Raw genomic sequence first — 27,199 nt, forward strand, 5'->3', positions numbered from 1 at the left:
AGAGTTCCAGACTCAAGGCTGCACATGACTGCCCAGGGCCCCGGGAGCCTCCTTAGCCAGCAACACCCCTGGGCCAAGCTCAGAGACTCTCAGAGCACCGGGGAGTCCCGTCTGGGAAGGTCATACCCTCCCCCCAGTGTCTCCAGGGGGAGGGAGCAGAGTCCCTGGACAGGGCTGGTTCCCACAATCCTTAGGTTGGATGGCAGCCCCATATATTTTGGGGATATTACTGTGTTTCATCGACGCTCAGTTGGGCTGCGGCACTCACACCCCGTGTTGCTATTGACCATGGCTGTCATGTTTCAATATCCGTTTTTTGGCGAGCCATAACTCACACTTTAAAATATTCATCCTCCCGCGGTCACGCTGCGGAGTGCGCTTCGAGGGGCTTTCCTGAGGCTGTAAACCAGGGGAGGCCACGCTACTTCTCAGGTGAAGACACTGTTTTCTCTTCCCCTCCCCCCTCGCCATTCCCCCGCAGCGGGGGGGGGCCCCAGATCCCTTGGCTGACTTTTACAGTTTCTGCCACGCCTAGCGGCAGTCACATGCCTCCCGTCTCCCCAGTGGCGGGTGGGGAGTGGCCAGGAGGGCGAGTCCACTCTCTTTCTCCCGGAGGAGAGGAGGGATCAGAGAGACATCAGAGAGGCTTAAGGGTTGACATTCACAACAGCCGACAGGTGACAGGGCCTGGCGCTGACCGGGTCGTCCCGATGCCAGCCCTCAGCAGCCTCAGGAGCCCACCAGTGCTCCCTTGAGACATCCCAGGCTGGGTGGGCTGAGCAAGGTTTGGAGTTTATTTCATACACTCTCTTCCCATCCCATGGTGACCCCGAAAGCCACCAGGTATCTTGGTGAGTTTTCAGTCTGCTTGGCTCCCTCTGATGGATGGGAAGAACCAGGCTGTGACTTAAGTGGGGAATCTACTCTGGTCCAAGACGCAAGAACACTTTACCTCTGGAAATCGGACTCGACCGGAACCATCTCTGATTTGGAATAGGCCCTCCAGGGCGACGCTGTGCTGGGTTTGGACCGATCACCAGGTCGAGGGCTTAGTGCTAGGTCAGTATCAGTTGTCAGAGGGGCCCTCAGAGCCCGTGGGACCCTTAGCCCGGCCTCACCTCGCCTGACTCTGCCCATGGCCCTGCACGGACAGCTGGAGGTGCACGGGAGGATAAGGCAGGGGCGGGGTCCAGGCCCTCCCGGGGAGGTCTGGGGGTACTCACTCGAGAGGTCCCTGCCCACGCCCAGAGCCAAGCCGTCCTTGATCCACAGAACGAAGCCGTCATATTCCGGGATGGCACAGAGCAGCGTCACCGGCTGCCCCGACACCACGGCCTGGTCCTGGGGCTGCTGGCTGAAGGAGTACACTTGGCCTGGGAGGAGACAAGCAGAGCGGCCGGTGAGTGCGGGGAGCAGTGCCTGGAGGACTTCTTCTCATGTTAGGGAGGCAGGGCCCAGGCTGGCCCCGGGGACAGGTCCCCCACCTCCCAGAGCACCTCCCGTCCTGCCTGGGGCCCAGCAGCGACTTCCTCACGGCCCCCCCTGGCTCAGTCCTCTGTTTCAGAGCTGGGTCCCCACTGGAGCCCCATCAATCCCTAACTTCCCTACACTCACACCTGGTCCAGCCATCCGCCCCCCACAGGCCATGCCCACCACTCACTGGCCCTTGGGACACGCCTCTCCCTTTCCACCTGGCTAACTCTTACGTGACACCCCTTGCTTGTACCCACTTTCCACGCAGGACAGAGGCAGGACAGAGACCGCCCCCCTCCCCGGGCAGCATTCCGTGTGGGGTGTGCTTCAGGGCAGCGGGCGTGGGTTAAATCTGAGAATCCAGGCAACAGTATTAGTTAGTGGCTCAGGATGGGCCTCAGGCCGAGTTCACCAGGGGGAGTGGTGTGCAGTGTGGTGGTGGGGGTGTGTGGCACGAGGGAGCAGGTCTCACGTCCACACATCAGCCTGTCCCTTTCCTTTCTGCAGCAGACCCTACCCCAGCCTCACTGTCACTGGGAGAAAGCCATGACTGTGACCCCATGCCCTCCCTTATACCTCAGTGAGATGGCACTGAGCCATCGAAGCCAGCCAGTCCCTACTTTATTGAATACATCTGCAGCGTGCACGACCCGCCAGGCTTGTGCTAGGACTTAAAATGTTCGCTCACTAATGTTTTCATCCCCGAACCAACCAGATGAGGCACAAGGAGGTGCGAGGTAGTCACAGGGCCTGCGGTTGTTATCGACAGACCAGGTGCCGACTGCACCTTCCCTGGAGTGGGGGCACCTCCCCGCTCCACACACACACAGTGGCCCTTAATCACCCCATTTCACAGGGTTAAGAACCGGAGCCTCAGAGGCTAACCGAACTGTTCGGTGCGTCTAGGGGCAGGACGAGGCTGCAGACACAAGCCTTTTGGGCTCCAGAGACATGTTCGCATCCGCTGAGCTATGCTGCATGCAGATCCCTGAGCCTGGCCCTGGAGGGGTTGCCAAGAAGGGGGTGATGTGACTGTTCCCGGGAGGCCCCACTGAATGGACAACAGGGAATGATAGTTACTGAGCTCCTGCCCGCAGTGCGACCATGCCTCACGTGCCCTCCCTCCTATGGAATTACATCACAGGGCGGAAATAGCTCCATGTTCCCGCAAAGACACCAGGATCAGAGAGGCAAAGTAACCTGCCTGAGGTCGCACAGCGGATGAGTGATGGAGCAGGGGTTTGAGCTGGGGTCCTCTGACTCCCAAGCACCCCTTCTCTCCCACACCCTGCTCTGCAGCTACTGACAGCCCAGGAAAGCTGGGCTTGGCTGGGCTGCTGCCCAGAGCAGCCCAGCCTCTCCTCCCCCTGAAAGGGTCAGGATAGCCCCGAGGTCTGAGACACAAGGGCCCAGGCTCAGACCACAGATAGGGCTGAGCTCTGGGCGGCAGACGGGCCCTGGGAAGGGAGCTGCTGGTGTGTAGCTCCAAGGGGAGCAGGCCGGGGGCAGCACGCGTGGCAGCGCCCCCTGGAGGAGGCAGAGTCCACATGCTGTGACAGTCCGTGCGTGCGTGGCAGGTAGCTGAGCCCACCACCTGATGAGATCTGGGCTGGTCTCTGAGGAGTCTCATTAACAATCACATTGGCGCTGAATTGTGGGAGAGGCACTTTTTATTCCGAGTCGAGCTTTACCAATTAGATTTCACAGGACGTTTTAATCAGCTATGTGTGGCGGGGTTATTTTTTTTCTCCTCTCTGTCTCTTCTGTTTCTCTGTTGTAATTAGACGGTCTCTGGCACCAAAACAAGAGCGAGAAGGAGGGAAGAGACGAGAGAGGAGGAAGGAGGTGGGAGAAAGAGCAGGAGGGCGAGGGGTCCGGTGAGGAGAGCAGGAGAAAAGGGGGCCTGGAGGAGGACGGGGAATGGGGGGGTGGGGGGTGGGGGTGGGGGGTGGGGGGGAGGGGCGGGGGGGGCGGGGGGGAGGGAGGGGGAGCGGAAGGGGGAAGGAAAGGGGAGGGGGAGGGAGGGGGTGCAGAAGCCACATAGTGGGAGGGGGTGGGGAGAGAACATGCTGAGGCTCTTCTCTGGGCTCTGATGATGATTTCTCAGCTCATCCTTTTATCCCAAAATCGTTCTCGCAGGAAGGGCAGCGTGGAGGCGGCCGCAAGAGCAGCCAGAGAGCGTGCTATCAGAGAGGACTATCAAGCTGCCAGCAGGGAGCGGAGGGGTCAGGCTGAGAAGGCCTTAACCAAAATGGGGCTCAAATCCTCAGAAATGTCCACTGATGGGGACTCCTGAAAGGGTAACCGTCCCATTAGTCCCCCCCGCCCCCCGCCCCAGTCCTGCTTCCTCTTGTCGCTGGTGAGCCTAACTAGAGAGCTGGGCGCAGGAAGCATCCCAAGGGGCTGGAGGGGCGGGGCTGGGCGAGTCCTGGACTGAGAGATACCCCAGCCTGACGGTGGTACCCTGAGGGAGAAGAGGACTGTTGCCATGGAAACAGGCTCTCGAGGCAGGCAGGCTGGGAGGAGCGCTGTGTGGAAGCAGGTCTTGGCAGTGACTCCGAGTAGTCCCTGTTTCACTCTGGGGGGTGTCTCCGGGCCAGGAGGTGGAGCAGGCAGAAGAGCCCCCCCCCAGAGTAGACTTGGGGCCTACAGACCGGAGCCTGAGGGGATGGGAGAACAGGAGTGGCCCGCCTGGGGGGCGGTCTCCAGATCTCCCATCCGAGCATCTGCTGCTCACTCTCGGTGTGTTCGGGTCCCCCAGCTTTTCTCTGGGAAGGATGTTAGGAGGGGGGGTAGGGAGAGGGACACAAGGACAGTCTCACGAAACCACCCAAAAGGCGGAGTTTGCAAATTATTTTTGGACAGGGAATGGCTAGTGCTTTAACCGACAATTATTTTATTTTATTTTTTTTTCATTTTATTGATTTTTTTTACAGAGAGGAAGGGAGAGAGATAGAGAGTTAGAAACATCGATGAGAGAGAAACATCGATCAGCTGCCTCCTGCACGCCCCCTACCGGGGAGGTGCCCGCAACCAAGGTACATGCCCTTGACCGGAATCGAACCTGGGACCTTTCAGTTCGCAGGCTGACGCTCTATCCACTGAGCCAAACCGGTTTTGGCTAACCGACAATTTTTTAAAGTCTAATTTTAAGTTTTACACATTCAATACAAGACATGAAAAGAAAAAAAAAAACAACAAGATGCTAAAAACCCCTGTTTTTCTTTTAAATCAATGGGATGCCATTTCAAACAGAATCGCAAGGCCACTGTCACTCTCCAGAGAGAGATAATTGAGGTGCTGTGGATGGAGAGGCGGGGAGCGGGGGCCCCACTTCTCTTCACCCCTGGGACAGACCCTGCGGCCTCTGCTTCCAGCTCAAGGCCCCAGGAACACAGATGAGAGCCCTGGGGTAGGCCCTGACCTCCCTTCACTCCCGTTCCCTATTCCCCATGTTTCCTACTCCAAACAGGTGACGTTTAAGCTCGCCCGGGACCATTCCCTATAACCTGCCGGGTATTGTGTTAAGCAGACAGGAAGCCCCCTGAGCACAGCTGTTTCTTTAACACACGTTCATTGAGACCTGCTATGAGGCAGGTATTGCAACGTCTGAGGACAGGTGGGTCTGACCTGGTCCCTCCCTCCGGGAGCTTATGCCTGTATCCTCATCACCTGGACCATTCTGACCTGAGTACAGAGTATGCCCTGCTCTCAGCACACCTCGCACCCTTGGTCCCAGGTGTTCTGCCTCAGTTTCCCATTTCGTCCCATGACGTTCTCCTGGGTGTGGAGCCTGGCGGTCCGCGAGGCCTCCCTTTTCACGCTTTATTTTTAATCTATCCCATCACCAAGTCTGGCCCAGCCTCTTTCTTCAGACCCACCCTTTTCTGTCCATTCCCACTGCACAACCCCAAGTCCAGGCCCTCATGGCCTCAACCTGGCGGCTCCAAACAGACCATGATGGCTTTCAGGTAGCGCCCCGGATTTTCTTTCAAAATTGCCGCCGTCCTCGTATCTCCCCCTTTTCAAGAGGTGGAACTCTGTGGCTCTCCGTGTCAGCAGGGCGGCACCGGACCTGCCATCCTGGACTATGAGCTTTTCCGAAATCTGCCCCTTCCTCCTGGGTGCTCAGCAGCAACCCTGGCAAACCCAAGTTTACCTGTGCTGCCGCTCACAGGTGTCGCCTGGAGTCCTGGCTGTCCCACCATGTGGAGTGAGCCCTACCCAGGCCTCCCTCACCAGCCCCGGCGTCCCTGTGGGGCCAGCTCTGCCCTGTCTTGATCTTTGCCTGCACCTCTAGGCACTGTCTGTCCCCGGGAGGGGGGTCTCCATCTTCTCTTTTCCTCTCCTCCCCCTCTTTTCCTTCCTTCTCTTCTCCCTCAATTCCTTCTTATTGAGCAGCTACGACATATACGTATGTTAGATGCCAAAGAAACAGAAGTAAAAAAGAAATAGAGGGTGAACTCCTTGAGGGCGGGGCAATGGCTGTCGTTTCCGTCCTGCCGTCTCAGTGCCGTGCGTGCGTGCGTGTGTGTGTGTGTGTGTGTGTGTGTGTGTGTGTGTGCGCGCGTGCGGGGGAGCGGGGGAGCACTGACAGTTCTGTAATGGCCTGTGGTGCTTGTAGCTGACCGCTCTGGTGTGCCTCCTGAGACCTGGTTACTGTAGGAAATTGTTTTTACATTGTACATGACTGAGTGGACAGACATTGTGCTGAGCACGCCACACAGAAGGCATGAAGTGGGAAGGAAAGGGGCGGGGCCAGAGTCTCAAGGAGGTGGGTGTTATAGGACAAAAATAGCTGAGTTATTCACGAAAGCCTACTTTATGCCTTTGAATGTGACCACAGTGCCAGTTAGCTGTGATCACTCAGTTTACAGATGAACTGAGGCTGATAAATGAAGTGACATGACCAAGGTCACACAGTGGGCCCAGGTGTAATTCAAGGTGACAAAGTGGTCTCAGGTGTAATTCAAGGTCAAACAGTAGACCCAGGTGTAATTCAATGTCCTGGGTGGGCCCATGTGTAATTCAAACCCAAGTATCTTCGGCTGCAAACCCTGTTTTCTTGCCATTATCCCATGTTAGCTATTGAATTAAGGGCCTGAAATCCAATTTTGATTCTCAAACAAGTACTCACCCCACAAACCAGGCATCTAAAGAGAGGCAGAGAGTCTTTGGACTGAAAAGCAATTTCTCGGTTCTTCCCTAAGTTTACATAGCCTCCTCCCTACAGCTCTGGTCAACACCACCGGTTAGGACTCAGAGCGGAGCCCTGTACTGGCCACCATGGGGGGGGGGGCGGTATGAAAGAAAGGAGGTATAATAACTATTGGTACTTTTAAAAAAATATTTTTATTGATTTTTTTACAGAGAGGAAGGGAGAGGGATAGAGAGCTAGAAACATCTATGAGAGAGAAACATCAATCAGCTGCCTCCTGTACATGCCCTTGACCGGAATCGAACCTGGGACCTTTTAGTCCGCAGGCCGACACTCTATCCATTGAGCCAAACCGGTTTCGGCGACTATTGGTACTTTTTATTATGTAATAACCATCCTATCTAATAAAGAGAGAATATGCTAATTGACTGCCATGCCCTCAAAGATGGTGGTGCCCACTGCCACAAGATGGCAATGCCCAGTCCCCTCAGCCCTGCCGGGGCGGCAGGTGCACAACATGGCCGGGCCCTCCCCCAGGCAGGTCTGGCCACTCTGTGCACCTGCCTCCGGAGTCCCCTCAGCCTCCTCAGCCCCCCAGCTGCCCAGGGCCGGCCTGAGGTGCAGGCAAGCCTCAGATGGTGGCTGCCCAGCCACCCACGGCCGCCTGAGGCTCAGGTAACCAGGGCCTGCCAAGGCTTGCGCTGCTGGCAGTGGCAGCAGCAGAGGTGTGATGGTGGCGTCGCCTTCCCCTGATCGCCGGGTTGCCTCCCACCCCTGAGGGCTCCCGGACTGTGAAAGGGGGCAGGCTGGGCTGAGGGACTCCCCACTCCAGTGCATGAATTTTCATGCACCAGGCCTCTAGTTATTTATATAATAATTATATTATCATATGCACATTATATAGCTAGGTAAATATTATGAATAATATTTTTATTGTTCTAGAGCTAATAATAGCCAACTTTCATGCAACGTAACCATGTATTAAGAGCTTTACCTGGTTATATGATTAAATTCTCTCCACAGTCAGTCCTGTGAGATGGGACCATATCAAATGCACGGGAAGATGAGGCTGTCCAGGGGCCCAGGGCACTGAATGATGGAGCCGGGACATCAGGCCCGGCAGTCCCGTTTCAGAGCCTCATCCTAATGACCGTTAGTACAGTTCTGGGCCCCTGGTAACTCACAGAACCTGCCTGAGACCTCCCCGGCCAACCTCTGCCCTTGCCCAGAACTGAAAAGTATCGCGGGAACTGCAAAGGAGCAGGCGGGGGGGAAGTGCAGGTGGAGCTCTCCCTCCTGGCGCCTCACCTTGGCCTCCTCCTGGGGACTCGGGGACACATTAGCATAGATGGAACCATCACCATTTGGCTCTGGGAGGTCCCCTCCGTCTTCCAGTGAAATATTTAAAATATTAAAGACCCCACGATTCTCTGTGAACTCACACTCCCCTGGCCCCTGACCTGAGGTCACCCCTCAACCTCCGTTATTTCCTGGGGAGGAAAGAGGCATTTTGCTGGGGAAAGACTGAGATTATAAGGGGAAGAGTGATTTTACAGCAGTGGTCCAGGGAACTGGCTGCCTGGTGTGTGTGTGTGTGTGTGTGTGTGTGTGTGTGTGTTTACAGTGTGTGTAACAGGTGGGAAGGGGGCCCAGGGGAGTGTGAGTGCTCAGAGTCCTCCATGCTAGGCTCAGAGGAGCCATGGCGCTCACCCAGCCCTGCCACCCATAACTGTCAGCCTCAAAGCTCCTGGGGACACATCCGGGTACTCTAGTGTCCCGAGTCTCTTGCCACTCCCAGGGGCGTATGTGTGTGCGCCTCTCGAGGTCAGGTCCCTGGGAACCCTCTTCGTCCCCATAGGGACAGTTGTCAGTGCTTGCTGGGTGGTTCGTGAGAATGAAATAGGACGTTTTATGTAAAGTGCACAGCGCCCGGGTGCCCTCCACACGGCAGCTCTCATGTCACCGTGAAGCTGGTGTAGGCGTGTGCAGGGCGTGAGCGCCTGGGGGTGTATTTAGGATGCAAATCTAGGGAGTCGAGGTAGGTCTGACGGTGCTGGCCCTCGAATGCGTGCTCAGAAGTTGGCTGTGGATGAGACATAACCAAAGGCTTTGACCCACATGCTCAGATTTGAGTTTCAGAAGGATCATGGTGGCTGCCGTGAGGATGGGTGACGGAGGGCTCTCTGAAGGAGGAGGACAAAGCGGGAAGGTTTTGCTGTCACGGGGCTCAGGCTAATGCAGTATTGGGGGACGGAACATGAACTTAGGAGCCATCTGGGGGTGGAATTGACAGCACTCGATGGGGGATGAGGAAGATGGAGCATAGGGGCTCCTCTCTCTGGCCCGCAGTGAGTGGGTGACTAGAGGGGAAGTCTCAGGAGAAGAAGCAGGTGTAGGGGGCAGTGAGTTCAGTTGTGAATAGGTTCATGGAGAGGGGCCTCGGATCACTCAAGAGAACGCGTCCTGGATGCCGTCTGGTGGGGAAGGAAGACGTGCCTTCCGCCTTCTCACATTACTGAGCACTCGCTGGGTCTCAGGCAGGAGGAGTATTTCAACAACGTGTCCCTTCATTGGGTGTTGGCCTGAGACTTCATCTCCAAATGCCGAAAGTGGCGGGCATTGATGACTGTCTAAGAGGGACGTGGTTAATCCAGGCGTGGGCGTATCGGGAGCAGCTGGCTTGGGCGGGACAGCTAACTCCCGTCCAGGTTTGCACAGGCTGAGAGCCCTGTGAGATGGCAGGCTGGCCCTGAAGCAGGAGGTACTTTTGTGTCCCTCACTAACCCTGCCTCGGGCCGCCATCTAGACCTGGTGCTCACAGAGGAATCTCCTGGCTGCTGGAGTCCTTCCCAATCGGAAGTAGATCATCTCACCGCCGGGCCCCAAATTTGTCCCCTCTTGGAGCCCCAATACCATCCACTCAATTATCTCTGTTAATGGAGAGGAGCAAGGGTGTGAATAATCCGAGATGATGGACATTCTAAAATAATGAATAATTCTTAGTAACATTTATTTTCAACTTTGCGATGCATTTTGGTATTCATGCTTGAATATGGCCGCGTTGATGTTCTGGGAATGTTTAATATTTAAAGAAAAAGTGCCAGCCTCAGTGAGAGAATTCAGGCCAGCGTGGCTCAGTGGTTGAGCATCGACCTATGAACCAGAAGGTCATGGTTCGATTCCAGGTCAGGGTACAGGCCCGGTTGTGGGCTCGATCCCCAGTGTGGGGCATGCAGGAGGCAGCCGATCAATGATTCTCTCTCATCACTGATGTTTCTTTTTCTTTCTCTCTCTCTCTGAAATAAATAAAAATATATATAAAAAAAGAAAAAGTGTCAATGACGGAGCCCCCTTTTGCGTCCCGCTCAGCCAGTGGGGACATCACCGCTGGGACTGGCCCACAACTGGGGTCAGGCCACCCTCCCCCATCCCCAGCTCGCTGTCCGTGGCTCACACCTTCCCTAGGAGGGGTCGGGGGATATCAGCTGATTTGCTTTTAAAGGACTTCCATTCCCTTTGGGCCTCATGCAAATAAGAACCGACTAAGAAACTGTGAAATGTTAACAGAGGACTTCATTAAGCAATCTTGGCGATAGCATTTTCCAGGAATGGGGACAATTTGCCAACAGATAATTGAGAGCGGACTATATATGTACTCTAATTAAAAAAGCGATTCTTCTCCCTGCCCTGGGGTTCTGCGCCCCCGCCTCCTGCTTGCTTCGGGATATTAACCACAACTAACTCTTGTGTGTGCTTTATACGTCACAAGGCCGTTTACACACGTTATTTCGCTTCCGGCACCCTCACGACACCCAGTGGAAAGGCTGTCATCAGCCCTGACGGAGAGGCCTGAATGCCAAGGTCCCACCGCACGTGGGTGCTTTCTGTCCCAGCCCCTTCTACGTCACGTGGTCTCCCCGTCACCACCTCACAGTGGCCCTGGCGAGGGCTCAGATTATTTGTGTCAACCCCAAGAATGTGCAGCAAAAAAAAACAGAATAAAACCAACTTGTAAATGCTACCCTGGTCTTTGTTTTCATTTTTAAAAAATTGATTTCAGAGAGGAAGGGAGAGAGAGAGAGAGAGAGAGAGAGAGAAACAAATGATGAGAGAGAATCATTGACCGGCTGCCTCCTGCACGCCCCACACTGGGGACTGAACCTGCAACCTGGGCATGCAACCTGGGCATATGCCCCGACCGGGAATCGAACTGTGACCTCCTGGTTCCTAGGTTGATGCTCAACCACTGAGCCACACCAGCCGGGCATACCCGGGTCTTTGTTTTGATCATTAGAAGTGGAAATGTTGGTAAAGAGGAGGTTTTGTGCTGGAGGTGCCCAGGGAGGAAGGAGAGGGAGTGTGCCCACTGCTGGGGGCCAGGACGGGCTGAGGGGTGTCCTTGATCCCAGGAGGCTGCGGCTGAGTCACTGAGCCCTGGCATCACAGAGGACGAGGTGGGGGGAAGGGGAGAGCTGGCAGGCCCAGAGCTCCTGGAAGCGGACGTCACCCCGGCTCTGGCCTAGCTATTTCTACATCGACAACCCCGAGAGGCAGAGAATCACTCCCACTTTATGGCTCAGGAAACGCAAGCTCAGGTCGGCTATGTAAGCCGTCCGAGGTCACAGCGTGTGCTGGAGGCGGGCGGCGAAGCATCCGGCCCCGGGTCTGGGCCGCCTGACTCGACAGTGCCGGGTAAGACGGAGGCTGGGTGAGCCCTGTGGGTCCCTCTTCAGAAATCAGAGACTGACAATGCGTCCTCTGGTTGTCCCAAGCTGGGCTCTAGTAACAGACAGAAGCTGACAGGATAATGGCTTCTTGCCTTGGGCAGAGGCCCTGCCCCACCTGCAAACCGCACTCAGCCAGAGAAAAACGCCGGTGGTCCCGGCACCGGGGCCGAGATCAGCTCCAGGAACAACAATTCAGGGCAGACATCACCGGGACGCAGTCAGAGGCATGGCCGTGTTCTGAACCCCACCTGCCTACACCCCCCGTTCACAGGCCCTTGGCAATGCGTCCTCAGCTCAGTCCTGGGCTGGGGAGTGGCTCCCATGGGCCTTTGCAGCAGGCACCTGGGGCTGAGCCTCTTGTCTGTGGTGGGATGACTTAGGGAGGACCTGCTGTGCCCAGTGAGGCCCTTCTGCTGGGCACAGGATCGGGGGTTGCAAATGGGAGTCCTTTTGGGGAGACGAGGCCCACTCCTGCCCGCCCCCAGGATGTATCTGTTTCCCAGCAAGGACTGCCCCAGGCTGGGCCACAGCTCCTCCCACGGGAGAGCAGCTCTCCCTGCCTCCCCCAAAGGCAACAATATTCGGTAACACTCGGCGTCTTGGGGAGAGAATTCATGCCCGTAATTAGTTACTGTATATCACCGTGAGTACTCTGCTCAGGATTTACTGGGCAAATCCCGTTTAACTGCACAATAACTACAGGTCCTCGCTGCTTATTGGGTAATTTACTAAGGCTGGGAGAATGGGGCAGGAGGGACTCCACAGGAGGCATTGTAACCCCTTGAATCAAACTTTATGAGTTGGGGTTTTGGCAGGGAGGCGGCTGCTGGTAGCCAGCTCTCATGGCTTTGTGTTGCAGAGTTGGCGGGAAGATCGCTTCCTTCCCTTTGTTTATTGCAGGAGAGGTCTGGGACTGGGGCTGGGGCTGGCCCGTAGCTGCCCAGGGGAGACAGGGTCTTCTGGTACAGAGGGCCTTTGGCTGAACACAAAGCAACCTGGCAGGGACTGGCAGCGGGAACCCAGGCTTGGTGTCCTCGGGGCTCCAGCCAAGCCTGCCATTTATTCCCTCCATGGGTCTTCTTTGTTTCTGGGCCAGTGGGTGGAGCGCAGGGAACTGTCCTTGGCGGGCAGCATCGAGATAATCCTAAACCCTCTCTTTTCTCGCAAGGGCCCCGATGGTTGGGAAGTAGCCATTCCCGGGCACTCGGCCGACATTCCCGGCCTTAATCTGCTTGAGCAACGCCAGTCTTTGTCCGAGCGCTGTCTAAACTCCTCTAACCTAGTTAGTCCAGGGAGAGGGGAAGAGACACAATAATGAAAAACGCAACGTGCAGCGTTGCCTGACGCAATCTAATAAATTACTCGGTACCCGGCTGCCAGCTCAGACGAAGCCCAGTATTGCCTGCAGTAATTATTTGGATCAAATGCAGTTTATCTGCTTCATATTTGTGCTCCTGTGCTCAGTGGTAACTTATAAATGTCACTGTGGTGTTTATTTGTTATAATGAAACTTAATGGCATTGGAAAGCCGGGAGCAGAGTTGGTGGGGCGGCAGGTTTAAAACAATCTCTTCATCTCTGGAGAAGGAATGAGCCAAGATAACAGGAAGCTGCCCGTGGGGAAGACGTCTGCAGAGAGGGCTGCGTGCTGTGCCGTGTGGTGGACGGAGGGTCCTGTCAGGAGGCAGGAAGACTTGGCCGGGTTTAACCCCAGCACCGCCTCGTCCTCTCTCCACCCTCCAAGGGCACCCAGAGATGGAAGGGGTTCAGACTTCACACAACCCGATAGATGGCCCAGATAACAGGTACGGGTTGTCAGGCTCTTGGGAGGCCAAGGTCCTAACGGTTTGGGGATGGAAATCCGAACCCCATGGTGACCGTGTCATGGAGAACAGACCATCAAGGAGGGTGGGAGAAGTTAGGGGGGATGGGAACACAGGGAGGGTATCTTGGGGGGCCAAAGAGGGGAGGCGGTCTCCTTTGGTGAGGAAGGGGCGTGGTGTAGGGAGCACCAGGCATGAACAGAACAGGGAAGGGCTGGCGGTGGGAGGAGGCAGGGTGCCTGCGGGCTCTGTGAGCAACCACGGACAAGCACGGCCATTTAGTGCAGAATGAAGGTTGAAGGTTGTTGGCTCCAGGCAGCCCTGGACCCTGCCCTTTCCTCACTGTATGGCTTTGGGCAAGTGATTCCTCTTTCTCCAATTTCAGGTCCTTATGTGGGACCTACGAGTGATATCAGATACTTTTAGGACTGTGGTGATGATTAAAGGAGGTGATGGGGCCTGGTGGGCGTGGCTCAGTGGTTGAACATCGACCTAAGAACCAGGAGGTCACGGTTTGGTTCCCGGTCAGGGCACATGCCTGGGTTGCAGGCTCGATCCCCAGTGTGTGTGTGTGTGTGTGTGTGTGTGTGTGTGTGTGTGTGTGTGTCGGGTGGGGGGGTTTGTAGGAGGCAGCTGACTGATATTTCTCCCTTATTGACATTTCTATCTCTCTCCCTTCCTCTGTTTCTAAGATCAATAAAAACATATTTTTAAACAATGAGGTGATGTGAATAAAGGGGTGGACACGGTGTTTGACAAATGGCTGTGCAGTGATTGGCATGTAGTAGGTGTTCAATAAACATCTCTCGAGTGAATAAATGAATATTACTTCCCACCTGTGTGCATTGCAAAGCCCTCTTCCAAACAGCTCAACTCAGACTGAGACGTCACAGCTGTGTAGGGCTGACCCTGTCACCGCCATGTGCAGTCACCCCGGGGTGGTTATAGGAACTTGCCCAAGGCTGCCCAGCCGGTGGGTGCCGTGGGCACTGGCTCTCCCGCCTCCCAGGGCAGGATTCCCTCCCCCAGTCGTGCTGGGTAAGCTCCGCTGGGAGGCTGAACTCTTCCCTCCGGACCAGCTGCCCTGCTCCCCGGAGTCCAGTCCCAGAGCCGCGCTGACCTTCCCGGCTGAGCCAGGAGGCAGAGCACACAGGGGTCTTCCTGTCCACTCCATCTTTTTTTAAAAATATATTTTATTGATTTTTTACAGAGAGGAAGGGAGAGGGATAGAGAGTTAGAGACATCGATGAGAGAGAAACATCGATCAGCTGCCTCCTGCACGCCCCCTACTGGGGATGTGCCCGCAACCAAGGTACGTGCCCTTGACCAGAATCGAACCTGGGACCTTTCAGTCCGCAGGCCGACGCTCTATCCACTGAGCCAAACCGGTTTCGGCTCCACTCCATCTTAATACCACATTCAGCGTGTACTCACGAAATAGTCATTCTCTCCCCTCAGTGACACGCACGTGCAAAGCTCCTAACATCATAAATAACAGATGAAAATTCTTAGTCACCGTTACTTCTCCCATAGCCGGGCCCCTCCCTCCACGTACCTCCTGCCCCAGATGTAGGCTGGACCCACTGCACTTAATATGGAATGAATTATCTGGAATTCACTGCCCTGAGGTTGCAGGAAGGAGAAGAGGCGGCCTGGGGAGGGGGCACGTTAGCTCTGATGGGCCCACAAGCAGGCTTTCTACCCTGCCCTCACCCTCCACGCTCTCCTGCCTCACCTGCTCCAAGCCCACTGCCTCCGGAAATACGGCGGAGGAGGGGCCGCACACCCACATCTCCCCGGAGCAGCATTGCTGCAGCGTGTTAATAGGTTTTCCGTGAAATACGGGCTCCATGGTTAAATAAGGCGGAGAGAAGCTGGGTTAGCCCTAATTAAACAAGTCTCTCCTACACCAGTCCTCACACTTTATATGCCAAACGGCATGCCGGGGCCCCAAAAGGGGGATATGGTTCGAGGAGCTTCTCAAACGTATTTGACCACAAGACATTTTCCCTAGAGCACGAACTACGGCCAGCGTTCCTTGGAACCCTCTTTGGGAACAAACGTTTAAGGCTCACATTGGCCCCTAACTCATTACGTGAGCAGGTGGGGCAGCCTGAGCAGCGGAGGGGGTTTGTGGGCGGTGCCATGTGGGGAGACAGGGGAGAGAGCCGGCCTTGGCCACGGGGGAAATCTACGTGGACACAGAGTGGGCGCTCAGTCATGTCTGCCCTTGATGGTGACATGTCAATTCCCTGCCTCGCTCCCGGAGACAGAGCGGAGGTGGGAGGACCAGGCCTGGAATCTTAGCTCTTCAGGTCAATGCAATAGCTGTGCGCCTTCAAGGAGATGCCTGGATCTTTCTGAGCCTCAGTTTCTTCATCTTCAAAATGGAGATAACAGCACCTGCCTTGCCACGGGGTGAGGACTAGGCGGTGTGTGTGTGGAAGTGCCTCCTAGCCCCGCCCCCCGCATTTCTCGCACTTCCTGGCAGTCCCCCGATATTACTCAGGATGAATGGCTTTCCCCTCTTTATGCTCCAGGAGTATGTCCCTTCTCCAGTCCTCAGCTCCCCGGCCTGGCCTTCTGCTCTTTCATTACACGCCCGTGTCCCCACTGGACTCAACACCCTCGCGGGGATGTGGCCGACGCTGCCCACCTGCGTCCCTCAGGCCCGACCACTTCAGTGCCCACAGGGAGCTCCCAATCGCCAGGACCTGCCACCTTCCCTCACACAGAGCAGCCCACACCTGCCAGGGAAATGACTCCCACCTGAGCAGCCCTCAGCCAATGAGGGACAGGAGCCATCCCCTGGGTGGCCTGAATTCCACGGCACTGATTGCCCACCTGGTCAATCAGCAAGGCCCCTCCCCCGTGTTGTATGCCTTCCCTTTTCCATGTCAATTCCCTATTGTCCATCCAGAGCTCTCTGCCTCCCATGTAGACATTACACGCAAGACCTTGCTTAGGTCTTTGGGGGAATCTGAGTTAACACAGGGGCGCCTTGCGTATGTCATCCATCTCCACGTCCCTCACAGCACCAGGCACGCACTAAGATGCCTGATAAACCTCCCAACCAGACAAAAACAAGCCATAGAGCCCGGCCGGCCTGGCTCAGTGGTTGAGCGTTGACCTATGACTCAGGAGGTCAGGGTTCGATCCTCGGTCAGGGCACATGCCCGGGTTGTGGGCTCGATTCCCAGTGTGGGGTGTGCAGGGGGCAGCCAATCCATGATTCTCTCTCATCATTGATGTTTCTATATCTCTCTCTTTCTCTCTAAAATCAATCTGTATATAAAAAGCCCAAGCGACCTTTACGACTGGTTGACCAGTCACTATGACGTGCACTGACCACTAGGGGGCAGATGCTCAATGCAGGAGCTGCTCCCTGGTGGTCAGTGCGCTCCCACAGCCAACCTCCCTAGGTCCCTCCCCCAGTCCAGCAGGCACCGGCCGGCCTGGCCCTGGTCGGGACTGAGCAAGATGGTCCTGATTGCCGGCCAGGCCTAAGGACCCCACCTGTGCACGAATTTTGTGCACCAGGCCTCTAGTAAAAAATATATATATAAAAAAAAAGCCATAGGAAGGATCACAGGAGCGATTGTCCTACAGCATCTGGCCCAAGGGGTGGGGCCCGAGGAGCCCGGGGCAGAATGGCTGTGCTCCCCCCTCCCCTGGGAGGTCGCACCATCTCCTCTGTGCCTGCCCCCTCGGGCAAGCCTTGGCGGGTGCCGAGGACCAGTGGCCAGGCTGGCGTCCTTCCTCCGTGAGAGGAGAGCAGCGCGGTGGAGTGCTTGAGAGCCTGGCGTGAGCGATGGTCGGGAAGTGCTGCTCTTTAATACCAAGACTAGTGGTTACTGCCGGTGCCTTTGGCTGGGAGGCGGGAGTATTCCGTCGCTCTATTTATCCCACACTCCGTATGCAGTTACTGAAACTGTCACCGTGTCCCATATTCCAGGGGCTATTATGTGTATTTCAAACCATTATATAAATGCACTTGATTTGGTGCTTCTGAATGTCATTAAACTCCTCCCCTCCCAGTCACAACATAGTTTCCATGGAAACGGACACGTGTGAGACGGGAAGGCCGAGGGAAGCAAGCAGGTGGGGCAGGGAGAAAAGGTGTCGGCCCGATGACAGCTTGCAGTGTGCTCGGGGCCCGGTGAGGTGACATGGCCGCTTTGTAGAGACAGGGCCAGCTCCTTCAGGGTTTCATGGACTCTCCTCTGAGAAAAGCCCCGGATAATTCATCTCAGCCAGAACCTGCTCATTCCAGCGTACAGCTCTAAAAACTCGATGGCACACAGGCCATTAAACACCCTCATTTATGCCGACTCTTCCACCCTGGGCGGGGGGTGGGGGGGGGGGTCTCAGCAGGCAGTGAGAGAGCCTTTGAGGCTAGCTGAGCTGGAGGGGTGGGGAGAGAAGAAAGGAGGCTTCCTTGAGGCACCGCTGGCATAGGGTGCGACCCCGGGATTTTGCCAGCGGCTGCTCCCTCAGCCACCGGGTCCCACTGTCAGCCGTGCACTTTAGAATTACAAAACTGTAGACACTTGGGGTGGGAGGGGTGGTCTATGTGAAAGCCCTTTTGAGGAGCTGCCCAGGGCCTTGGTAGGTAGTGAGCTTCCTGCCTTTGGAGGGATTCAAGCATAGGTTGCAATGGCCTCTTATAATATGACTAGAAGCCCGGCGCACGAAATTCGTGTGCGGGTATGGTCCCTAGGCCTGGCCTGCGATCAAGGCCATCTTCCCCAGCTGCCTGCAGCCGGCCCCACCCCCTGCCACAACCCACCCCCAGTTCCCTGTTCGCCATCGGGTGATCGGAGCCTGATTGTTGGGGGGAGGGACTGAGAGGTCGGCCGTTCCACCCACACCTACTGCGGGTTGCCCTCTGTGTGTGGGGGGCGACTGGTGGGGTGGGAGCCTTGGCCTGGTGCCACCTGCGTCCCCCGCCACCCACCCCCAGTTCCCCGTTAGCCATTGGGCGATCGGAGCCCGCCGGGCGGAGAAAGGGGGTGCAGACTAGATGACCATTGGTTCCTTCGGGCCTCAGGAATCTTGAATGATATGGTTCTAAACCCGAGTTGAATCTAGCTTTCCCCCAAGCCACAGTGCTTAATGATTAAACACATTAACTACAAAGCCAAACAGCAAACCAAAATGAAAACAACTACAAAATCAACCTGGTATGAAATAAATCTGATCTCCCCGAATGGAGGGCCAAGTTGCTGGGGACAGAGCTACGCCCAGCCTTTCTGAAGCTCCTGTGCCTGGCTCCGTGCTGGGGTCCCAGGGGGCGTGGCTTTCCTTGGTGTGTTTCATGTCTGTATCAAAGAAGCAACGTCCCTTCCTTTCCGTCTCTTCCAAACAGGGCTTCAAACCCATTTTTTAGCAGGCAGACCTCCCTGACTGATCCTACCTGCCACTCAAGGACTTAGTAGAGTAGAGAGGAAAGAGGACCGGACTTAGGACCGGAAGCCTGGGTCTGAGTCCTGGCTCCATTGCTAGCCAGCTGTGTTGCCCTGGGTAAGTCGCTTTACTTTCCCGCGTCTCGGTTTCCTCTTTTCCAGGTGATTTCCAGTGATTCTTCTAGGAGCCCGTGATTCTCAAACCACCCAGTCCCAGCCTCTGGGGAGCCACCGACCAGGGGCAGAGCAGGTCGCTGTCCTTGCTCTTCGTTCAATGTCTACGCCGTGCAAATATGCTAGGCTCCTGGGATAAAATGGAGACCAAACGGAGCTTGTGGACTGGGAGGGGAGACAGGGAGTCCTTAAGTAATGGCAATGTGAGCATGCATGTACATAGGAGCTAAGAGTTCTGAAGGGAAGGAGTATGGTTCCATGAGAGCATAGACGGGTGGGGCCTGAGCAGGCTGCACTGGAGAAGGGATCCCTATGCCAAGAGCTGAAGGATGAGCAGGTTACCACGTGAAGGGTTGGGATGGGGAGTGGTGGGTGTGACCAGCATCCAAGAGGGACCAGGGCAGACAAAGATGCGGAGGCAGACGGAGCATCCCCGTTTGAGGAGCTGAAGGGTGGCTGATGTCACCAGAGCTCAGTGTTAAGGGGGCAAGGTGAGGCCAAAGAGGTGGGTGGGATCCAGATCCTGTAGAGTCTTGTGAAACACGCCAAGGATTTTGGCATTTCCCCCTAAAAGCAATAGGAAGCCACTGGCATATTTTTAAGAGGAACATGACATCAGATTCGCATTTTGAAATATCACTCTGGCCCAAGAGTGGAAAATGAACTGGGAGGGAATGGGGTCGGGCCTGATGGACATGAGAACCAATCAGGAGGGCCCTTCTGTAGTCCAGGTGAGGGAAGGAGTGACAGGGACATGAGCCATTGGCCCTGAGATGGACAGGGGTGGACGGATTCAAGAGATATTTGGGAGGCCACATTTCTAGGTCTTGGCGAGGGTTGAATATGGATGTGAGAGAAATGGGTGTTTACAAAGGAACTCAGCAGGGCCTAGGAGCCCCCCGGATCGTCTTAGATAAGCAGGACTTCCAGTAGGAATGGTGGCCAGGGCAATGGGCCTGGCAAAAGTTCTGGAATCCTCCATCAGATTGCGGCAGCGAGTGAAATGGCAGTGCCCCCCGCTCTAAGACGCTGAGTGAATTAAATAACAATCATGAGGTGCCCTGGAAATCCGAGTCTCGCCATCAATAATAAACAGGGATGTTATACAAATAACCCGCTTTGCAGCCCCAGTGGAAGAAAACACATCAGTAAGAAAAATGAAATAAGAAAAAAAAATGCACCCCAGAGCCCCAACTAACAAAATGACAATATTAACCAACATCCTGCGGGCTGGAGCAGGCAGTGGAGGAATGGTCTGGAGAAAATGACGGGGCCCTTAGCATAAGCCAGACTGCGGTGGCTCCACAGCGAGAGGGGAGGGGCTCACGGGCCATCAGACCCTGTCTCGCTGGGCCAGGGCCCTGGGCCGAGGTCCAGGCCACCCTCCACTGCTTCCCCCCTGCTCCTGTCCTGTCCGTAGGCCTGCTCTCTCCCCTCCCCCCCACCTCATTTCCCGCCTCTCCCGCCCTGCAACCACCCAGTGAGTAGCTGAGCCGGCCTGAATTCACGCTCAGAGAACAGACAGGAAAAATCAACAAGATGCCTTCTGAGGCTGCTGAGCAAAGCCGGTCAGTCGGTTTCCTAGTACTGGTTCCTTTGGTGACCAAAGCATTTACATTTATGGGATCGGTGGTGAGAATAGGGTGGGAGCAGGCTGTGGTGAGCCAAGATAGATTTTGAATCATCACATTTGAAAGGCTTGTCGGTGGTCATAGCCCATTACTCGGGTTGGAACACAAGACGGTAGAAATCTGGGTGTGCGGGGACTCGCCGAGGTCACGCAGCTGGCGCCCCCCTCTGGGTGCTCCTGCCACTGCCCAAGCCAACCGGGCACCTCCCTCACCATCTCTGTCAGGGGACAGGCAAGAAGCAGTGGACGTTTTAGACTCATTTTCACGGACTAGGGAATCGGGGTGCAGACAGATGGGCTAGACTCCATGTTGTCAAGAGCAGTCAGGGCTGCTGCTGAGCCTGATTCCATCCTCCAGGGCTGAGTCCCCACCTGGCTGAGGGGTGGAGGTGGAGGTGTGCTCCCTAAGCCTGGACTAGGAGGGGGGTACCACCCAGAGCCTGTATGGGGGCTGCCATCTGTGGAGCCCGCCTTCTCCCAGAGAGGCGGGGTTGTTTCTTCCTGGGAAGACAAAAGCGAGGGCGCTGGGAGGCATGTCTGCCTTCCCTTCACTGAGCTGGGAGGCGCGCCTGCCAGGCGCTGTGATTCTAAAGGTCCGGAATCTGCGATTCCGCCGCCCTCCAGAGGGGGGCGCTGTGGGAGAGGGCCAGCTGGGCGCAGGCTCAGCTTGTGAAAAGGGCCAGGGCTTGGCTGCCTCCCCCTCTCCCTTTACACCTCCTCGCCCTCACTGCTCTTCTCAGGAGTCCTAGGGTCTGATGGCATTGCTGGTTCCTAGGAAATGGGCTTCCCGGGCCTATGTCCCTGGCCCCAGGCCCTTCCTGACTTTCTCCCACATCAACTGGAAACTCACCTGTGTCCCGCCCCTCTTCCCCGGACCCCTCCCACTTCCTTTGTATTTTCAGCTACCCCGAAACACCAAACCAGCTGAGTGTTTGGGGCTGCCCCTCTGTTCACGGTCAGCCTTCTCTCTCAGAATCCCTGGGGCGCCGGACTGGACATCAGGAGGCCTGGGCTGTGGTCCTGGGTCTCCCAGTAATTTCCTGTGGACCGGGGGCCAGCGCTCATGCTCCTGGGCACCCCCCCCTGAGTCGCTGGGCTGCGCTGTAGGTGCTGGGGCTGGTTATGCTCTAAGGGGGGGAACACTGAGGTTCTGGAGAGGCAGGCAGAGCCCCGCATCAGATTCAGTGTGAGAGCTTTCTACCTGCCCATGACTAGGATCAGCCCTGGGCAGGCATGTGCATGGAGAAGGTGAGTGGTTATGGGATCTCCAGGAGAAGTGGGTGATGGGAATTGCCAGGAGAAGAAGGGATGGTGGTGGTGGAGGTGGTGTGTGTGCCTGTTGGGGGTGTGGGATGAGGGCACCGTGGGAACAGCTCCTCTTGCAGATCTGGCGGGACGCACCTAGAGGTGCTCTGGGAACCAGCCCAGCAGGACGTGGGGTGAGGAAGGAAAGCTGGTGTGGAAAGAAGGGGGAGGAGCCCATTCTGGGGGCCACCCCTCCCAGCCCCCTGCTCTGCTGACCTGCCTAGGCCCTGGCCTCCCAGGAGGAGCCTTAGAACTGGGGTTTGGAGGAGAAGCCGATAGGAAGACGTGTGGACCCACTTTGCGCCTGCGGGTGACTTTGCCCGTCATGGCACTAATTAATTACTTAAATTAAACTTGACCGACTACTTCCTGGTGGGAGACACTGGGCCAGGGGAGGGAACGAGGGAGTGGGATCCTTGCCTCTCTGTCTCTTTAAGTGGGGCAGAGGATCTAGTGAATTTGTTTAGAGTAAGCGCCACAAAACAAACAGGCTGGTTGCCCCGATGGAGCCCAAGGGTGGGGGAAGAGGAGGATCCAATTTAGGGTCTCTCTGTGGAGGGGACGGTAACACGGAGAAGGCCCTGTGTGTCTTTATCCTGAGCTTAAGGAAGGCAGGGGCTATGTCCTACTTAACTTTAAAAGTTCCGATGCTTAAAACCACGCCTGGAACTTACTGTAAAATTGATATTATTTTTTAAATGTATTTTTTATTGATTTCAGAGAGGAAGGGAAAGGGAGAGAAAGATAGAAACATCAACGATGAGAGTGAATCATTGATTGGCTGCCTCCTGCACGCCCCCTTACTGGGGATCGAGCCCGCAACCTGGGCCTGTGCCCTTGACTGGAACTGAACCTGGGGCCCTTCAGTCCGCAGGCCGACACTCTATCCACCGAGCCAAATTTTAGCTAGGGCTAAAATTGATATTATTTTGCTCGTAGGTATTCAATGACTGTTTTATGAATAAATAAATGACTTCCTTCCAGCAGTTCCCATTTAAAGCACCATGTACTTAATCACATGAAGACTATGAGGTCAAACAAACCTGAATTTTTGTGCCTGGCCTGGTTTTATTTCCTCCTGCCTTGTCTACCCTCCATTAATTTTTGTTCAAATCTCCATTTGAGGCCACAGATGTGTTGAGTCCAAACAGGAAAGAACACACACACGCACACACACACACACACACAAACCACAAATTGCTAAGCACCTCCATTCCTGCAGATGTTGCACACTCTACCCAAGCAGGCTTTTAAGCACCCCCCAATAAAGCAGCTCGCATCGACGATCACATGCCTCCTTAAACGATCTTTGAATCGTGTTTTCTCTTTATTGCTTTGTGTAGTTTAATCGCACCAATTGCGATTACTCTAGCTTATGATAAACCCCAAATCTATAAAGCTCCTGTTCATTCATTATTTTTCTCAAGCTATTATTTTTTTTGGGGGGAAGTAGCGAGGAGGAGGAGGGGGGAGGAGTGGAGGGAGAAGAAAAGAAAAAGATACCAGATTAACAAGGAGACATAAAACAGGAGACCACTTCTCCCCAGGTGACAGACACCCTACGAAATACCGTTAAACGGGACAAATAAATGTTAATACAGTACAAGTAAGGCTTTTATGCCTCTTCTAAATTAGAAGTATAATGATCACCACCTTATCTTTAATGGAAGAAGCAGCTAATTGTTCTAATATCTCACTGATTCCAGCTTCTGGGAGAAAAATAATTATTTTTTACTGTTTTTACCAATGGTTCCATTTATACCAAGGTGTATGGTGCAGCTTGGACAGAGATTTCTATTTCTTGAGCTATGTCATGGCTGCTATTCCAGTTCAATTATTAATATGTGGAAGTTATAATTATTTTCAGTATTGGTACAAGATAATTATAAACCATAAAACAGCTCCCCATGCTTGCCGATGCCTTTTCTTATCTGCAGGCGTGTTGGAGTTTGGGCACGTGAGTTTTAGAAAGAGAAAAAAAAATGTATCATGTGGCTAGACTGTCCAGAATGGAACCAGGGAGGGGAGCCTCACCCACCCCTCCAGGTCCCTCCCGCTTCTCCGCCGACCAAAACCGAGGGTGACCCACCTCATGCATCTCCTCTTCTGCCCCCCGCCCCCGTCTCACCCCCTCCTATCCTGTCTCCTCCTGGTTAGTTGAGATTTGTAACCATTCACACGTGTTGGTTTAGCTGGTTAGTCCCCCTCCACCCATCTCCTTCTACACCCAGAAATAGCAGCACCTACTGTGTGTGTGTGAGTATGTGCATGGATGTGTGTGTGTGTGTGTGTGTGTGTGTGTGTGTGTGTGTGTGTTGGGGCATTTGGGAGGGGTGAGAGCCACATGCAGAGAGAGAGAGAGAGAGGCAGGGGTGAGGTGTTGGCTGCCCAAGCCATTAGTGATGCCTCGCTGCCTCCCTCATTCCGAGTATCTTGCTTGATTCTCAATTAGTCATCTCCAGGGGGGAGGGTGTAGGTTGGAGTAAGGCACCTGGGGTCTATCATTCTTAACCAAGCCAACCGTAATCAGTTGAAAGTAATAACGCATTTGTGCAGATTGTATGTGTTTGGGGCTCAGAGAGAATAGATATTGTTATGGCATCTTCCCATTTTAAAAAGAAAAAAAACTTTAAATACGCTGTTTTCGCTTAGTTGCTGCACAAGGTAAGGCTAACTGTCCTCAGAGGTCAGCGGTCCTGGTCTTGTGCGTGCGTCCTTGTCCAGTCCCCCTGACCCCCTGCCTTCCTCTTGACCTTAGCAACATCTAAGAAGTGCCTCTCTACCGAATGCTGAATTTCTTTCTTTTTTTTTTTCTGACCATTTTCCAAAGTCCTGGTCCAGAGTATTACCATGGTTCCTTTCTGCTATGGCAAATGCATCCAGACCCCTTGCCATGGATTGCGTTGTGTCCCCCTTTCTCCCAATTTATATGCTGAAGTCCCAGCCCCAATGGGACTGCATTTGGAGAGGGGGGCCTTTACAGAAGTGATTCAGGTCACATGAGGTCCTATGGGGAGGGCCTTGATCCAATGGGATTGCTATCTTCATAAGATGAGCCACCTGAGGGCTTGCTCTCTCTCTCTCTCTCTCTGCCATGCGAGGACACAGTAGGAAGGTGGCCGCCTGTGGGCCAAGAAAAGAGCTCTCACAAGAACCTGACATGTCGGCACCCTGACCCTGGACTTTCTGTCTCCAGAATTGTGAGAAAATAACCTTCTGTTGTTTAAGCCGCCCAGTCTGTCGTGCGTGGTTATAGCAGTCTGTGCAAGGTGGGGGGAGTCAAATCATGCCTATGAGTCACGTGATAGGATTCTTTGAAGGCCCCAGGATCGAGAGTCAGTATCCTTCTTCTTGGTCAGATGCCCAGAGCTTGAGGTTTCAAATCCAACCCAGCTCGGGACTTTTTGGCCGCCCCCCTGACCCCCCGCCCCTCTCTGCCGCTTCTCTCATGGGCATCGCCAGTAAGAGGCTGTGGCGGTCTATTCAGCACCACGGACAGAGACACTCCCTATGTCCCCACAGATGAGAAGCTACTGCCTAGCGCTCTCTTGAAGGCTGAGTTGGGAGAGGAGAGGGTACGCTGAGCAAGAGAAAGCCAGGAAGGGGGACTGACTAGAGGCTGGGAGGTGGCAGACAATCCCAGTCCTGGGGCTCAGCCCTGGGGCTCCCACAAATGGGAGGTGGCCTCTTGGTGCCGCTGCCCTCTTACACAGACAGGTAGCAAAATGGGGAGGCGATACCCCTCGTGCCTATTGTGCTGGCCTGCCTCTTGTCACACTGTCACCACGATGGGTGCTGGTGACAAACCTATAGCTGGCGAGGCATTAAGTTTGGGGAGCATAAGCGGGTGTGGGTGCCATGGACTGTCGGTTGGGAGGAGAGCCCGCTGGAGAGCATTGGAGGGGTGCCCTGGAACTGTGCAATGGATGGCCCAGCTCTGGGAACAGAGACGGTACAGGTGAGTTGCCTCCCCCAGGCCTGGAAGGGAGCCCAGGGCGTCGGGAGAGGAGGGGCCCAACCCAAAGCAAGCTGGGCTGGCTGCAGGCCAGGGCTTCATGTGTCTGACTTTAATGAATAAATGGCATCCCCAGCCATTGTTGATCTACTTTCGAGTCCTGACAAACAGTCTGTGGCATCTGATGGAAAGGGTTATTAGCTCGCAGAGACAGATGGCCGGGGAGGAGGGGATTGGCTCTTTATGACAGCAAGCCCAGGAGCGACAGCACGCCTTCCACACCCCAGCCTCCACGTCCATGTCAATGCCTTTCCCAAGCTTCCTGTGACCCGCTCCGGCCTCGGAGGAAAGACTTGGAGCAAGAGGAAGGCAGATGAGTACTTGGGAGGTGGAGGGGGGATGGAGCTGGTCAAGAGGGCAGGCTTGCAAGTGGGAACACTCGGCCTTATTTTCCTCTAGTATCATCCCAAGTGCCCCTTAAGGTGCGGTTCATTCAATCGGCATTGAACAAACGTGAGTGACTGAGGGGAAAGGTAAAGAGGTCTGGATTAGAAAAGATGATAGAAGCAGATTTAATTGCACCAGGTGGGTGGGAAATAAAAGGCAGGGAAGCCAGAGGAAGAGAAGGAGGGGACACAAAGGGAGGAGGAAAGATAGCCCATAAGGAAAAGTGCTTCAGAATCAGCATACTGTGTTTCAGGCATTAGCGACTCCTCTCCACGTTACTATATGAATAGCTTCGTGGAAATTGAACTGATCTGCCTGCTGTCCTTTCTAGATGCCCCAGGTTCCTTTTCTGTAGCTATAGGGCTTAGTTTCCTCCCCCCACATTACTCCTGAGAGGGTAGGCGTGTTCTCACTGACCTTCATTCATTCTCCGAAACTTGTCCTTGGCCATGTAGCCCAGCACGAGACAGCATCCTCTCTTCTGGAGACCCAGCTCTGGAAGAAAAACATAGGTGGGTGAGCCGGGAGCGGGTCAGGGGTCAGTGTTGCTCTTATATACTTAGTTATTTCACAAGCCTTTGCATTGCACTTACTCTGCTCCAGGCATAATTGTCAGCCATAAATGCCTTATTTGATTTTCACACCCCTATGAGGTACATAGCATTATCCGTTTTATTATTTTATTTTATATACATATATAATATTATTTATTTCAGAGAGGAAGAGAGAGGGGGAGAGAGAGAGAAACATCAATGATGAGAGAGAATCATGGATCGGCTGCCTCCTGCACGCCCCCAATTGGGGATCGAGCCAGCAACCCAGGATTGTGCCCTGGGCTAGAATCGAACCCGGGACCCTTCACGCTATAGGCCGACGCTCTATCCACTGAGGCCCATGATTCTTTTAGACTGCCCACCCCTCCCTCTTTGTTTAGAAGTCCTGCAAATGTGACAGCTGCCACAATCGGGGTGAATGAATAAGGGGTGTGATTTCTGGAAGGCGGCGTGTGGCTGCACCCTCTCCGGGGACCCAGGCGCTCCCTCCCTGTTTCTCAGAGAAGGACCTCCCGCTGAGCGGGGTGCGCAGCAACATCTCCCCAAACT

General features: G+C 54.8%; 1 protein-coding gene across 1 annotated transcript in view; it reads right to left on the reverse strand.

Annotated features, from left to right (window-relative positions):
* KIRREL3 (kirre like nephrin family adhesion molecule 3) overlaps positions 1–26,601 on the reverse strand; it is a gene marked incomplete at its 5' end in the record, with an annotated part of 91,752 nt that extends 65,151 nt beyond the window's left edge. The window contains 2 exons of the mRNA XM_054712574.1: positions 1,224–1,373; positions 26,514–26,601. Coding sequence (XP_054568549.1) covers positions 1,224–1,373; positions 26,514–26,601 — 238 coding nt within the window. The remainder of the gene's footprint in view (positions 1–1,223; positions 1,374–26,513) is intronic.
* Between the last annotated feature and the right edge of the window lie 598 nt (positions 26,602–27,199).

Source organism: Eptesicus fuscus, chromosome 23, assembly GCF_027574615.1.
Source record: "Eptesicus fuscus isolate TK198812 chromosome 23, DD_ASM_mEF_20220401, whole genome shotgun sequence".
Lineage (NCBI taxonomy): Eukaryota > Metazoa > Chordata > Mammalia > Chiroptera > Vespertilionidae > Eptesicus > Eptesicus fuscus.